We start from the raw sequence: 16,945 nt of genomic DNA, 5'->3' as shown, positions 1-16,945 counted from the left end.
AAATATATTTATATTGATTTCAGAGAGGATGGGAGAAGGAGGTAGAGATAGAAACATTAATGATGAGAGAGAATCATTGATTGGCTGCCTCCTGCACACGCTTTACTGGGCTGGGGATTAAGCCTGCAACCGGGGCATGTGCCCTGACCTCCCAGTTCATAGTTCCACACTCAACCACTGAGCCATGTCAGCTGGGCAGGATCTTCAAAATTTGTCTCCAGTTTACTAGAGGCTATTCTGTTTCTCCTAGTAGGTTTAATTGTCTTGGGTCTCAGACAAGTAAATTCGTTACCTGTGCTTTCTGATTTATCTGTTGCCTAAACCAGTGATAATTTTAAAAAAATTGTCACCTGAGGATATGCTCAGAGAGAGGAAGAGGGGAAGGAGAGAGAAATATCTATGTGAGAGAGAAACATTGATCAGTTGCCTCCAATCTGGGGTCAAACGTGCCACCTAGGTGTGTGCCCTGACTAGAAATCAAACCTGCAATCTTTTGGTGTTTGGGATGATGCTTCAACCAAACCAGTGATAATTTGATAGAAATAAGAACTCAGAGGTGGCATTTTATTGCAAAAGATGGATGTTGGCTGCTAAATGCAGCTGATTAGGAGGCTAGGACAACGTATGGGTTTTTCTGGTTATAGGGTCGTTATTAAGGCTTTATAGAATGCACCATTAGATAACTGAACTGATTCTTTGTATTCCTGTGAAATTATCTTTAAGGCATTTGGAGTTCTTCATAGAACTCTTATCATCCCTGATTTTTTCACAGGCATTTGCAGTTTGGGTCAGTTTAGTCTAATTATTCTGGGCTGTGAGGCAGTATGCAATGCAATCAATGCTGGTAGCCAGATCGTTGGGAATTGCTACTGCCTGAGAACATTGGATTTGGGCCCCACAGACCCAGAGAACAGTGTTGCCAGGTACAATTGCCATCTTATTTTCAGAGTTCAAATTTTATCTTTAGAGGGAAAAAAGGGACATTTCTGAGAATACAAGGAAGATTGTTAGAATGAAGAAGAGAACACAGAGTTTTGACAGCTTGGCCATGTTATTGGCTGTACAAAAAGTTTGTAAAAACCTTTAAAAATCTAAAACTTGTTTTATTTATTTTTAATTATTATTATTTTTGTTAATCCTCACCCGAGGACATTTTTCCATTGATTTTTAGAGAGAGTGGAAGGGGCAGAGAGAGACAGAGAGAGAGAGAAACATTGATGTGAGAGACACATCAATTGGTTGCCTTCCGCATGCACCCCAACCAGGGCCTGCGATTGAGCCTGCAACTGAGGTACATGCCCTTGACCAGAATCGACCGGGATCCTTCATTCCTCCGGCCAGCCCTCTATCCACTGAGCCAAATTGGCTAGGGCCCAAGTTAGGTTTTTAAAGGCATAACTTACCTTTGTAAATGACTCAAACAATTAGAAAACTTTCAGTGCTTCTATGTGTCAGCCACTCTTTGACATTGGCGGTGCAGATGAACAAAACACACAAGATTCCTGCCCTGAAAGAGTTTGAATTCTTGTTTGAGAAGATGAACTATTTTCAAATAAATAATAAATAAATAATTACAGTGTAATAAGTGCTATGAAGAAAATAGATGTGGTGAGGTGATTGAGCGTAAAGGAGAGAGGAGACTTCAAGATTGTGTGGTCAGAGAAGACCACTTTGTAGCGACATATGTACTAGTACTTGAGGGGAGGCAGATCCAGCATTTCCTTGATGGGAGAGGCATATTTTGGACAGAGGAACAACAAATACAAAAGCCTTGTGGGACGTATGTGATTAGGTATGTTCAAGCATAGGCAGGGGCCACATTTTGTAGGACTTCAGACCTTGCTTGGGATGATGGAAAGCCATTGGTAGGAGGAAGCTGGTTGAGCAAGAAAGCTAAATGATCTGATTTACATTTACTTTTTCTTTAATTAGCAATTTTTTTAATTGATTGATTTGTGTGTGTGTGTGTGCATGTAAAAGAGAGAGAAACATTGATTTGTTGCTCCCACTTATTTATGCATTCATTGGTTGCTTCTTGTATGTGCCTTCACCAGGGCTGGAACCTGCAACCTTGGTGCATCAAGGTGATGCCCTAATGGGCCTGATTTACATTTTAAAAAGATCACTCATGCTTCTTTGGAGAGAACAGATAAGAGTGCCCAGAGTAGAAGTAGAGAGATTAGTTAAGAAGCTATTGCATTTTATTTAAAAAAAACCAAAACACCCTGCAAACTATGTGAGGATTATGGAGGATTGACAGCAGAAAGGAATTGAACTGTTATCTGAAAGTATTCCACTTTTAATTTTGGTAAGACTACAAATAGGGTAAGAAAACCATTAGAACAGTAAGTACTAGTGAGTGCTTTGAATTATGTTGCTCTGGACTCTCTGACTCAGAGTTGGGGAGTGAGCTCTTGGTGTGGCTCTAAGTGTATACCTGCTATGCTCACTTAAAAATCAGTCTGGGCATGGTTTGAGGGCCTATGGAGAAAGGCAACTAGTAATTTCTTTTTTTTTTCCAGATGATTTTTCAGGGTTCTTTTTTTCTGTTTTATTTATTTATTTATTTTTATTAAATCTTTATTGTTCAGATTATTACATTTGTTCCTCTTTTTTCCCCCCCATAACTCCCCTCCTCCCAGTTCCCACCCCACCCTCCGCCCTCACTCCCCACCCACTGTCCTCATCCATAGGTGCACGATTTTTGTCCAGTCTCTTCCCGAATCACCCACACCCCTTTCCCCCCCAAGAATAGTCAGTCCATTCCCTTTCTATGTCCCTGATTTTATTATAATCACCAGTTCATTCTGTTCATCAGATTATTTATTCACTTGATTCTTAGATTCACTTGTTGATAGATGCATATTTGTTGTTCATAATTTGTATCTTTACCTTTTTCTTCCTCTTCCTCTTCTTAAAGGATACCTTTCAGCATTTCATATAATACTGGTTTGGTGGTGATGAACTCCTTTAGCTTTTCCTTATCTGTGAAGCTCTTTATCTGACCTTCAATTCTGAATGATAGCTTTGCTGGATAAAGTAATCTTGGTTGTAGGTTCTTGGTATTCATCACTTTGAATATTTCTTGCCACTCCCTTCTGGCCTGCAAAGTTTCTGTTGAGAAATCAGCTGACAGTCGTATGGGTATTCCCTTGTAGGTAACTGAGTTTCTTTCTCTTGCTGCTTTTAAGATTCTCTCTTTATCTTTTGCTCTTGGCATTTTAATTATGATGTGTCTTGGTGTGGTCCTCTTTGGATTCCTTTTGTTTGGGGTTCTCCACGCTTCTTGGACCTGTAAGTCCATTTCTTTCACCAGGTGGGGGAAGTTTTCTGTCATTATTTCTTCAAATAGGTTTTCAATATCTTGCTCTCTCTCATCTTCTGGCACCCCTATAATTCTGATGTTGGTACGCTTGAAGCTGTCCCAGAGGCTCCTTACACTATCCTCGCATTTTTGGATTCTTTTTTCATTTTGCTTTTCCGATTGGGTGTTTTTTGCTTCCTCGCATTTCAAATCATTGACTTGATTCTTGCGCTCCTCTGGTCTGCTGTCGGGAGTCTGTATAATATTCGTTATTTCAGTCCGTGTATGCTTAATTTCTAGTTGGTTCCCCAATATAACATCGAGGGTCTCATTAGTTTTCTTGTAGATCTCATTAAGTTTATCGGCGGCTTCTAAACAGTTCTTGAGAGACCTTAAAAGTGTGGTTCTGAACTCTATATCTTCCATTGACAATTTTGTCCTGTTTCTTTGTCTCCGCATTTTGTTATGCTTCCTTGGTGCACCCCCTAGTGGTCTTTGTGCGCAGTCTTATAGTTAAACCTTGATTGTTGTAGGTAATACCAGGGAGGGTTTGACCTCCAGGCCAAGTGGCTATGAGAATCAGCTGTGTCAGCAGTGAGAGAACTTCTGTCCTCTAGGGAGGTGCTAATCTAGCCTTTGCCTGAGGCTATCCGGCAAATGCCTCTGTGCAGGGCTTGAGCAGGGCGGGTCGCACAGGATCAACAGGGTGGGCCAGAGAGAGCAGTTATGGCAGCTCTCAGTCCTGTCCCCAGGGGCTCTGCCTCTCTGAGTCCCAGCACCCGCTGCAAAGCTGGGAGAGAAAGCTGCACTCGCTCTGACCGAAGCCAGACAGTCCCGCTTCTCCCGTTTGAGTCTGGGTCCCTAAAGACTCGCCTGTATCTGGAGCTCAGAGTCTGCGACTCCCTACCGATTGAAAATAACAACCGCGCCCTCTGCCGCCAGCCGGCTCCTCGCACTCTGCACCTCAGAATTTGACTTCAGCACTGCGCCTCCTCTGAGTGTCCGTATTCGTTTCTCTTTCCTCCTAGTTGTAGGACTTCCACTCAGCCAGCGTTCCTGTGGTTCTGGGTGATGTCCTTTCCGTCTTTTAGTTTCACTTTTGAAGTAGTTGTTCAAAGCAGCAAACTCCGGCGTTAACCTATGCCGCCATCTTGGTTCTCCCTAGTAATTTCTTTGCATTGGGGAAAACAAGGCATGTTCTGGGGAAAAATTCACCAAGCAAGGCAGTGTTTCAGACACACAACCCTAACCAAACTACCATACTTTTGTAATGCCCAAACCCTGAGGTTCAGGGGCTGTAAAGAAACTAGAAGAGCTTTTTCATATAAATCTTAGTATGATATTGGGAAGACAGCTGTTGGTGATGTGATTATGGAATAGTATTGTGAAACAAAATGGTGAGTTAAGAATACTCCTCACTTCAGCATAGAACACAGTAGGGCTTAGGCATTTTGTGGACTTCCAAGAACACAGACTGTCTTGGGCATATTAAGGGTTCTAGTAGTGGTTCCAGCATTCAGGGTTTTAAAAGAGGATTAAGCAGCAGCTAACCCTCAGTCCTGTAATAGCAATAATACTAATACATATTGTAGTTGGGGTGAGGAGATATTAAATTATGTGCTTACAATAATTATTTATACAATAAATCCCCAAGTTTTTTGGACCTCAATTTAATAGACTTGGGATTTACAATGAATTTCCAGTCATGTCATATGTGAAAATTAATACCCTATTAATTTTAAAACACTTTTAACCAAGATTCGCTTATAATTAAATTAAGAGGTTATTTTTTTGTTATTCACTGTTATTTTTAACAAATTTTAGTGAATGGGCCACATGGTGGAAAAAACACTGTAGTAATATTGCCGACATAAATAAATATTACATATCTACAACTATAGTCTACATATTTAAATACAAGAGTCACCGCTCATAAACAATGTTTGGCAAATGATTAGTACGTGATCACACTGTATGGCATGAGGTAATTGGTTCTGTTGTCATTGCCATAACTTTCTGCAGCAGTTTTGTTTTTTTAATATATATTTTTATTGATTTTAGAGAGGAAGGGAGAGAGAGATAGAAACATCAATGATGAGAGAATCACTGATCAGCTGTCTTCTGCATGCCCTCTACTTAGGATCGAGCCTGCAACCCTGACATGTGCCCTGGCCGGGAATCGAACCGTGACCTCCTGGTTCATAGATCGATGTTCAACCACTGAGTTAATCAGCTGGGCTTTGAGCAGTTTTAACACATGCTGGCCATGTGAACTAAGCCATGCCCCAGCAGTGCATCTGGTGACTGCAAGCATTTCCTAGACCTATTCAGTATAAATTTAAAATTACTATAATACATATAGAAAACTTTTCTGTGATATTAAACTTTTCATAAATGTTAAATTTTAATTACACAAACGTCTACATAAGTAAAAACAGGTAAACTAATTTGTAATTTTTTTTAACTACACATTAGGAAAACCTATCTATACTAATAAAAGGGTAATATGCTAATTAGACTGGGAGACCTTCCGGATGTCCTTCCGGACAAAGCCATGGTGGCGGGGCCAAGGCAGAGGCGGTTAGGAGCGATCAGGCCAGGAGGGAAGGGCAATTGGGGGCGAGCAGGCCAGTGGGGGGGGCAGTTAGGGGTGATCAGGCCAGTGGGGGGGCAGTTGGGGGCAAGCAGGCTGGCGGGGGGGGGGCAGTTGGGGGTGAACAGGCCAGCAGACAGAGTGGTTAGGGGTGATCAGGAAGGCAGGCAGGTGAGCAGTTAGGAGCCAGCAGTCCCAGATTGTGAGAGGGATGTCCAACTGCCTGTGGGATCAGGCCTAAACCGGCAGTTGGACATCCCCCGAGGGGTCCCAGATTGGAGAGGGTGCAGGCCGGGCTGAGGGGCACCTCTCCGTGCATGAATTTTGTGCATCGGGCTACTAGTTATAATAAAAAGCATAATATGCAAATCGACTGATTGGCCGAACAGCAGAACAACTGTCTGGACGACCTTCCAAATGACCTTCTGGATGAAGCTGCTGCTGCGAGGGCCTACTCTTGCACGAATTTTGTGCATCGGGCCTCTAGTCTATATATATAAAAGCCTAAGTGACTGACCAACCATTAGCTATGTTGCGCACTGACCACCAGAAGGCAGACCACCAAACCACAGGCATGGAAACATGGAACAGATTGATAAATCTCAGAGGGAAAGGGAACGGGGGAGGGCGGGAAGAGATTAACCAAAGATCTTACATGCATACTAGAGGACCATGGGGTCCTTCGGCCTGGCCTGCGCCCTCTCACAATCCGGGACCCTTTTGGCCCAATCCCCACAGGCCAGGCCAAGGGACTCCACTGGTGCACGAATCCGTGCACTGGCCCTCTAGTCTATATCCTATCTAATAATAGACAAACATGGTAATTAACTGTACCTCCAACACGCTTCCCATTGGCTAATCAGGGTGATATGCAAATTAACTGCCAAACAAGATGGCGGCCGGCAGCCAGGCAGCTGAAGCGAACAGGAGGCTTGCTTGCTCCAGTGATAGAGGAAGTCAACCTTCCCTGCCTGCCACTGCCGGCCTCTGAGATGCACTCTAAGAAACAATGTTGCAATTATAGAAGCTAAACAAACCCCAGAAACCTGCTTTCAGCCAGCCGGGCCTCAGAGCTGGAGATGCAACAGTGTTTCAATTATAGAAGCCAAACAAACCCAGATACCTGCTTTCAGCAGCCAAGGTCTCAGAGCTGGAGCCGAGCCTCAGAGCTAAAGCTGGCTCTCAGCTCCAGTGACAGCCATAGCAGGTAAATAAATCCCAGAATAAAAAAAGAAATGAAAAAAAGGAGAGGTTGGGAGCTTCAGTCACCTGCCAGCCTGAAAACAGCCCTCAGCCCCTCACCCAGACTGGCCAGGCACCCCAGTGGGGACCCCCACCCTGAAGGGGGTGTGACCAGCTGCAAACAGCCATCATCCCCTCATCCAGGCTGGCCAGGCACCCAAGCGGGACTCCCACCCTCATCCGGGACAACCTTCAGGGCAAACCAGCTGGCCCCACCCGTGCACCAGGCCTCTATCCTATATAGTAACAGGGTAATATGCAAACTGACCCTAACAGCAGAAGGACTGCGAATGACTGGTCACTATGACACACACTGACCAGCAGGGGGCAGACGCTCAATGCAGGAGCTGCCCTCTGGTGGTCAGGGCGCTCTCACATGGGAGGAGCTCTGCTCAGCCACAAGCCAGGCTGATGGCTGCCAGTACAGCGGTGGTGGTGGGAGCCTCTCCTGCCTCCTCAGCAGCGCTAAGGATGTCCGACTGCAGTTCAGGCCTGCACCCCTCTGGCAAGTGGATATCCCCTGAGGGCTGCTGGGCTGCCAGAGGGATGTCTGATTGCCACCTTAGGCCCAATTCCCCAGGGAGCGGGCTTAAGCCAGCAGGTGGTCATCCCCTGAGGGGTCCCAGACTGCGAGAGGGCACAGGCCGGGCTGGGGGACCCTCCCTACCCCCGAGTGCACAAATTTTTGTGCACCGGGCCTCTAGTATATATATATAAAAGGGTAAGTGTCAATTCTTCCAACTGTTAACTATGTTGTGCACTGACCACCAGGGGGCAGCTGCTCAATGCAGGAGCTGCCATGATGTGCACTGGCCATTTAAAAATAAATGGCACCATGGGCCTGGCGCTGACAAACCAACACTCTGCTTCACCCAAGTGGGACACAGGGCCCCCCCCCCCCCCCGCCACCATCCTGGAGCAACACCCCACCAAATCACAGCCAACACTGCCAAGACCCAATGGTGCAAAATGTGGCCCCCAGCCCAGCCCAGAAACGGTCTCTGTGGGCACTGGATAATGATGTCACATAGCAATGCCCGGCTTCCTCTCCCTAGTGCAGTGATGGCGAACCTATGACACGTGTGTCAGAGGTGACACACGAACTCATTTTTTTGGTTGATTTTTCTTTGTTAAATGGCATTTAAATATATAAAATAAATATCAAAAATATGTCTTTGTTTTACTATGGTTGCAAATATCAAAAAATTTCTATATGTGACACGGCACCAGAGTTAAGTTAGGGTTTTTCAAAATGCTGACACGCCAAGTTCAAAAGGTTCGCCATCACTGCCCTAGTGACTAGCTTCCTTGGAGTTTTTTCAGCCCAGGAACCTGATGTGCTTTATAGCCAGGTGCAAACATTTTACAGTTTAACCAAATGTATGTGAAGTGTTTTCACATGCCTCATCTCATTTGATCCTCACAGAAGTCCTGGAAGAGGTAGATAGGAGACTTGGTAGAATTCTATTTTCTTTTCATTAGCTGGAAAATGGAGATTTAGAAAGTTTAGAAACTTGACCTGACTGAAAAGAAGTAAGAAATGGTGGAGCTTGAAAACGACTTCAGGTTTTCTCAATGCTCAGAATATAGTCAAACTCTGCTACAGTTAAATATTTTACCCTTTGCTCTCCCTATGTGATCTACAATAATAATCTGCTTTGTGTTGATGTTTACTGCTGTGTTGCTGACAATTACCTGAAAGAAAAGTTGAGGTGCTTTATTGAGCTGGAAAAAGTTTAGCTAAATCAGAAATCGGGTCTAAGCAAGTTTATTCTATATATATAAAAGGCTAGCCGAAACCGGTTTGGCTCAGTGGATAGAGCGTTGGCCTGCGGACTGAAGGGTCCTGGGTTCGATTCCGGTCAAGGGCATGTACCTTGGTGGCGGGCACATCCCCAGTGGGGGGTGTGCAGGAGGCGGCTGATCGATGTTTCTCTCTCATCGATGTTTCTAACTCTCTCTATCTCTCTCCCTTCCTCTCTGTGAAAAATCAATAAAATATATTAAAAAAAAAAAATAAAAGGCTAAGTTGACTCGCGCATGCGTGATACATATAAAGCTCTCACTGGTGCCAATTGCACACATGTGTTTTGATCTGTCATTGTTGATTACGAATTTGGTTGACACTCTTACTATAGAGAAAGGACGAATAACAATATTAAAATATTTCTTCTAATTAATTTCCTTTCAGCGTGCATGAATATGTGCACCGGGACACTAGTATTACATAATGGACTTTCAGCTTTAATGGACACCCCCTCCCCCAAATTAGTCCATTATTTCGAGGTTTTACTGTACTCACAGAAGAAAAATCTGTCTCTGGCCTCTCTACTTTTGCTTCTCATCTACTAAAAGAGATTCCAGATCTGCTAGCCCAGTTTCTGAACTTGTAAAAAGATAATGGGTAAAAAAACAGCTGAAGAATTTCAAGGAGTAAGACTGGATGATTGATTTATATTAGAAAGTTGAGAATTGCTTATGAGAAGGGGATCAACAGAGGGGAAAGAGCCAAATAAGCAGTGAATTGAGTGGAGGGGTGGATATAAAGGGTTCAGGGCAGGCATTAAGGTTAACCTCTTGAGTGCCGGGGAGCGCAATCGCGCTCCTCCTGTCTTTCACCAAAAGTGCCGGGAGCGCTATCAAAGCTTTGAAATGGCATCCAGTTCTAAGTCTGTTTTTATTAGTGATGATGATATTGCTAAATATGTCAATGTAGTAAAGGTTTCTTTAAGTTTTTGAATATGTAACTTCATTTACTTGTGATTCATAATTTTTTTCCTAAACTGCTGTAAAATCAGCAAAAATGCCTTGGCAATTTTAGCATAGTTCCTAGGATATTGGTTGGCACTCAAAGGGTTAAGAGAAACATTGTGAGCAAAAAGAATTGGGAAAGAAGATATTAAGAAGCTGCTGTGGATTTTGAAATGGATCTTCTTTATTTTCTTTGAGAGTCTCAACATATTAAGATTTAAATTGCTTTTAACTTACTTTTTTTTTTTTTTTTTGAGGTTAGACTTGTTTCTTATATGTGATGCCATTCCAGTGCTGGACTCATGGAGGCTGAACATTTATTCAGGTAATAATAGGTAGCATTTACTTTTTATGTACCAGGCAACAAACTAAATGCTATACCTGTGTCGTTATTTAATCCTCACACATCTTCATTAGATTGGAAGTGTTATTGTACCCATTTAATAGATGAAGAAATTAAGACTTAGGGGCTATATCAAGATTTAGTTCAGCTGAATGAAAACATAAAAAGGCTATTGCTGTAGTTGACGTGAAGGACAATGGTAGCTTGGGTTAGATAACGTCATTCCTCACCTGGCTGGCATAACTATTATGAATGTTAAGTAGTTATGATTGATTGCACTTCACCTCTATTTCTATAATTTTTCCCACTAGTGAAATACATCATACTTTTTTATTGTCTTTAAAACAATGGACATACTTTTTGGTAAAGCAGAATTCAGCTTAGGGTTTTAACCGTAAGGCTTTTCTAACTTTTTAGAAAGTAGATAAATGTTTTGAAGTAGTTTAAATTTATTTGAACAAATATCTACAGAAGGTAAAATATCTATAACTGGGGAATTCTTAAGTGGTGATTCATGTAGATAGTAGGAGTCTTTTGTTGATTTCGTCACGCTGGAGATACTGTTTACAGATATTTTTAGCTTTGAAGAACCTTATTAGAGTTTCTTATAAGAGCTTTCTTGGTGTATCTAAATGTTTATTTAAAGATCACATTAATTGTATTACTTGCCAGAACTGGGAGGGTTCTAGCACTACTGACTGAAGATCAATCAAAAAAGAAGATTGAAATTATAATATAGATTAATGAAAGTATTTTTAGGTTTAAGAAAATTCAGATTTATCTGCTACTTTGGTCCAAGTTTAATTTTGCCAAGTGTTATCTGTACAACAAGATAGAGCAAACTGCTTTTATTACTACTACCTTATCAGTTATTGAGTGGCCAGCATGAGTACATTGCCCTATTTTTCCTTCTCCATCTTTGTTTTAAAAGCTTGATTGATCTATAATTGACATATAGTAAACTGTATATATTAAAAATGTACAATTTAAAAATTTTGACATAAGTGTTCACCCATGAAACTAAAACCAGAGTCAAGATAATGAACATATTCATCAGCCCCACAGGTTTCCTTATTCCCATTTGTAGCCGGTCCCTCAACCTCTGTGGTCTCTAGGCCACTATTGATCAACTGTCTGTTACTATAGAATAATTTCCATTGTCTAGAATTTTATATAAATGGAATTGTAAAGTGTATGCTCTCACATTTATTTATTTCTGGTTTGACTTTTTTTTCCCACTAAGCATAATTATTTTGAGATTTATGTATGCTATTGCATGTGTCGGTAGTTCATTCCTTTTTATTGCTGAGTAGCAATCTGTTGTATAGCTGTAACAGTTTGTTTATCCATTCACTTGTTGATGTACATTTGGGTTGTTTTCAGCAACTACAAATAAAGCTATGCTATGAATATTTGTGTACAAATTTTTGTTTGGACATATATTTTTTCCTCCAAGTTAATTTTTTGAGGTAAAATTCATATAACATACAATTGACAATTTCAAACTCTACAATTCAGTGGTACTAATAAATTTACAATGCTGTGCAACCACTATCTCTCTAGTTTTAAAACTCTTTGATTATTTCATAAACTATTCCATATCCATTAAGTAACCACTCCCTATTTCTACCTCCCCTTGTAACCTCAAATATGCTTTCTGTCTCTATGGATTTGCTTAGTATGGATATAAAATATAAAAGAAATAAGATAATATGTGACCTTTTGTGTCTGACTTTTTTCATTTAACATAATGTTTTAGAGGTTCATCCAAATTGTATTGTGTATCAATACTTTTCTCCTTTCTATGGTAAATAATAGCCCATTGTGTGGTATGTTACATCTTATTTATCCATTTATCAGTTGGTGGATATCAGGATTGTTTCCACTTTTTGGGCACTATGAATGATGCTACTATGAACATTTATGTACAGGTTTTTGTGTAGACATGTTTTCATTTCTCTTAGGTGTATATCCTAGGAGTGTAATTGCTGGATCATATGGTAACACTATGTTTAACCTTTTGAGGAACTGTCAAACTGCTTCCAAAGTGGTTGTGCTATTTTACATTACCACTACCATTGTATGAGGGTTCCAATTTGTTTATCCTCATCAAACATCTTATTGTCTTTTTGTTCTAGCCATCCTAGTGGGTGTGTTATTTCTAAGTATTGGTACTTTTCTATTTTTCCTTTTATTGTTTATGCTTTTAAGATTTTGCCTAACCCAAGGTCACAGAGATTTATTTCAAAGTTTTCTTTTAAGAGTTTTATAGTTTTAGCTCTTGGAGTTAATTTTTGTGTATGGTGTGAGGTATGGTTTGAACTTTATTCTTTTAAGTGTAGATATCCACTTGTCCTAGTACCATTTGTTGAAAACGCTGTTCTTGGCCTATTTGATTGTCTTGGACCCTTGTCGAAAATTAGTTGACCATAAATATAAGGATGTATTTTGGGGTATTCACTTCTGTTCCACTACAACACTGTTTTGATTACTGTAGCTTTGAGTATACAGTAAGTTGAAATCGGGAAATGTGAGTCCTCCAATTTTGTTTTTCTTTCTCATCATTATGTCATTTATTCTAGGTCTCTTGCATTCCATGTGAATTTTAGATTATTCTGTCAATTTTTCTGCAAAAAAGTCATCTGGGATTTTTAAAAAACTACATTTTATTGATTTTTTACAGAGAAGAAGGGAGAGGGAATAGAGAGTTAGAAACATCGATGAGAGAGAAACATCAATCAGCTGCCTCCTGCACCCCCCCCCTCCCCCCGCAACCAAGGTACATGCCCTTGACTGGAATCGAACCTGGGACCCTTCAGTCCGCAGGCCGACGCTCTATCCACCGAGCCAAACCGGCCAGGGCAAGTCATCTAGGATTTTTTTAAAAATGTTTTTATTAATTTCAGAGAGAGAAAGGGAGAAGAAGAGAGAAACATCAATGACGAGAGAGAATCATTGATTGGCTGCCTCCTGCATGTCCCCTATTGGGGATCGAGCCAGCAACCCAGGCATGTGTTCTGATTGGGAATCAATCCGTGAATTCCTGGTTCATGGGTCGAATCTCAACCACTGTACCACACAGGTCAGGTGTCATCTAGGATTTCGATAGGAATTGCATTGAATCTGTAAATCAGTTTTGGGAGTGTTACCATCTTAGTAATAGTAAGTCTTCCAATCCATGAATATGGGATATCTTCCCCTTATTTAGATCTTTAATTTCTGTCAGTAGTAGTTTATAATTTTTCAATATACAAGTCTTACACTTTTTTTTAACCATACACCTTACACTTCTTTTGTTAAATTTATACCTAAGTGTTTTATTATTTTTGTTACAGTTGTAAATGGAGTTTTTTCTTAACTTAGTATTTTGACTGTTCAATTTTTGTACATTGATCTTATATCTTTCAACCTTGCTGAACTTATTTATTAGTTTTTAGTAGGTTCCTTAGGATTTTCTAGATACAAGATCATGTCTGCAAATGGAGATATTTTCACTTCTTTTTGAATCTGGATTTTTTTCTTTCTCTTTATTGCCTCATGCTCTAGCCAGTACCCCCAGTGCAATGTTGAATAGCAGTGGCAAAACTGTGCATCCTTGTCTTGTTACTAAGCTTGTACTCAGTCTTTCACTGTTAAGTATGATTTTATTTATGGGGTTTTGTAGATTCCTTTTATGAGGTTGAGTTATTTTCTTAGTGATTGCCCTGGGGATTACAATTACCATCTTAATTTATAACAATGTAGTTCAGTTAATACCAACTCAATTACAATAGTATACATAACAATTATAATAATATACAAAACTTTGTGCTTGTATAACTCTGTTCCCTCTCCCCTCTTTTGTGCTATTATTATCATACAATTTGAATCTTTGTACATCGTGTGCCCATCAACACAGATTTATAATTGTAGCTTTATGCAATTGTCTTTTAAATCAGATGGAAAAATAGAGTTACAAACAAAAAATACATATATACTGTCTTTTACATTTACCTATGTAGTTACCTTTACCATTACTCTTTTATTTCTTTGTTTGTATTTGAGTTACTGTATAGTGTCATTTTACTTTAGTCTGAGTGATTCTCATAGTATTTCTTATGATTTAGGTCTGCTAACAGTAGGTTTTCTCATTTTTATGTGGGAATGTCTTAATTTTTCTATTTTTAAATTAATTAAGTTTTTTATTTTTTTAATCCTCACTTGAGGATATATTGCTTTCTTATTGATTTTTGGAGAGAGAGAAACATTAATGTGAGAGAGAAACATCAATTGGTTGCCTCCCCTATGTGTCTCAATCAGGGATCGAACTGGCAACCCAGCCATGTGCTCTGGGTTGAGATAGAGAATTGAACCCAAGTCTTTTTCTCTGGTGCATGGGACAATGCTCCAACCAACTGAGCCACCTGGCCAGGGCTCCTTCATTTTTAAAGGATGCTTTTACTGGATATAGAATTCTTGGTTGACAGTCCCTCCCTCCCTCCCTCCCTCCCTCCCTCCCTTCCTTCCTTCCATTTATTACTAGGGGCCCAGTGCATGAATTCATGCACCTTGAAAGGAACTGTGGGCCGCAAGGCTGCAGTAGGCACAGGGACGGGTCTCGACCCATCTTCCGTGGCCCTGCCCGGCCCCTCCCACCGTGTCCCCTGGTCCCCTGTCTGCTGGCAGCCCTGTTTCTGCTGCCACCGCTCCCACACGCTGATGGTGGCGCTGGCTCCGTTCGTACCTGCTGATGGCGCAGAGTGATTGTGGCCGGCGCTAGCAGCAGTGCAAGTGGGGACAGCGCCATCAGTGGGTGCGAGTGGCGGCTGCTGCTCTGACCGCCCCTCAGGAGCAGGGGGAGGTGGAGAAGCCCTCAGGGGCAATCAGGGCCGGCAGCGCCGCTCGCACCTGCTGATGGCGCCGAGTGATTGGGACTGGTGCCGGGCACTGGCAGTGGATGTGAGCCACGGCTCTGGTGCGGGTTGTGGGTGCGAGCGGGGCTGGCCAGCGCTGGCAGCAGGTGCGAGTGCCTGGCGGGACCGTGGTGCACGGGAACAAAGAATTTTCAGTAACCACCAGAGGCTCACCCTGATGACAGCGATTGGTGCTCTGCCTTGATCTGGCACCCCTGCTCACCTGCTCCACCACCCCGCGGCGGGCAGCGCCCGCCATGTTCTGCATGCGCCCCCTGGTTGTCGGCACACGTCATAGCGACTGTTTGTTCTGCCGTTCAGTCTGTTTGCATATTAGCCTTTTATTATATAGGATTGTTTTTAATCCTCACCAAGGATACTTTTTTCATTGATTTTAGAGAGAGGGACAGACGGAGAGAAATATTGATGTGATAGAAACGTATTGATTGGTTGTCTCCTGCACTTGCTCTGACCAGGGCTGGGGCTGGGGAGGAGCCTGCAACCGGAATCGAACCTGGGACCCTTTGGTCAGCAGGCTGACACTCTATCCACTGAGCCAAACCAGGCAGGGCAATAATCTTTTTCTTTTAGCACTTTGAATATATGTTCCCTCTGCCTTCTGGCCTCCATGGTTTATAGGGATCTTCTTGAATTTGTAGAGTCAGTGTTTTTAATTAAATTTGAGAAAATTTTGGCCGTTATTTTAGTAAATATTATTTCTTCCCTTTTCTCTTCTCTCATGGGACTCCCGTTGTGAATTTGTTGATATGCTGATGGTGCCCCACAGGTCTCTGGGGCTTTAATCTTTTTTTTTAAATATATTTTATTGATTTTTTACAGCGAGGAAGGGAGAGGGGTAGAGAATTAGAAACATCGATGAGTGAGAAACATCGATCAGCTGCCTCCTGCATATCCCCCACTGGGAATGTGCCTGCAACCAAGGTACATGCCTTGACTGGAATTGAACCCGAGACCCTTGAGTCCGCAGGCCGACGCTCTATCCATTGAGCCAAACTGGTCAGGGCTTTAATCATTTTTTAAAAATTTTTTTTTCTTTTTGTTCCTCAGACTGAATAATCTTAATTGACCTAGCTTCAAGTGTGTTGATTCTTTCTTCTACCTGCTCAGATCTTGTGTCAAACCCCTCTACTGATGTTTTAAATTTCTCTTGTTATTATTTTTTAAATTTTTTTTTATTGATTTCAGAGAGGAAGGAAGAGGGAATGAGAAATAGAAATATTTCTATAGAAATATTTAATAGAAATAGAAATATTCTTTTTTTGGTGAGACATTGTTCTGATTCTTTTCCTTTAATTCTTTAGTCATGGTTTCCTTTCCTTTTTAAATCTTATTTAAGATGGCTCATTTAAAGTAGTAAGTCCAATGTCTGGGATTTCTAAGTAAATTTCTATTGATTGTCATTTTTCCTATAATAGGTCATAAATTATATTTCAAGATAGTGTATTACTTCATGGGTAGTATAACGACTTTACAATAATATATTTCTGCTTCCTTCCTGATCCTTGCCCTGTTCTGATCATACATTTTACTTGTATATATAAATTGTACAATATATTTCAAATTATTCTTGCTTTGAATAGTTGATAATTTTAAATAATGTATTTAAATATTGAGCAAAAAAGTTTTTAATTACCCACATTGTTATCATTTCTGGTGTTCATCATTTCTTTGTATAGATCCTTATTCCTATTTGTTATCATATTGATTAAGCTTGAAGGACTAGTAGATGTCTGCTGGTGATGAATTCTTTTAGCTTTCATATGTCTGAAAAAGTCTTTATTTTGCCTTCATTTTTGAAA

General features: G+C 41.1%; 1 protein-coding gene across 6 annotated transcripts in view; it reads left to right on the top strand.

Moving 5' to 3' along the window:
- The window catches only part of R3HDM2 (R3H domain containing 2), a 189,614-nt gene that overhangs the window by 32,535 nt on the left and 140,134 nt on the right, over nucleotides 1-16,945 (top strand). For 3 of the 6 annotated variants that reach the window (XM_059683348.1, XM_059683341.1, XM_059683344.1), the window contains exon 2: nucleotides 10,153-10,215. The exons of 1 other annotated variant lie outside the window; for it this stretch is intronic. Coding sequence is in view for 1 of the 5 variants with exons in the window: in XM_059683341.1 (XP_059539324.1) it covers nucleotides 10,193-10,215 (23 nt within the window). In the remaining 4 variants the exon portion in view is untranslated. Of the gene's footprint in view, nucleotides 1-10,147; nucleotides 10,216-16,945 lie in introns of all 6 variants that reach the window. 2 more of the 6 variants (XM_059683349.1, XM_059683345.1) reach the window with 1 other exon arrangement.

This window comes from Myotis daubentonii, chromosome 2 (assembly GCF_963259705.1).
Source record: "Myotis daubentonii chromosome 2, mMyoDau2.1, whole genome shotgun sequence".
NCBI classification, from domain to species: domain Eukaryota; kingdom Metazoa; phylum Chordata; class Mammalia; order Chiroptera; family Vespertilionidae; genus Myotis; species Myotis daubentonii.
Note: the sequence above shows the minus strand (reverse complement) of the source record. Positions and strands in the feature narration are given on the sequence as shown.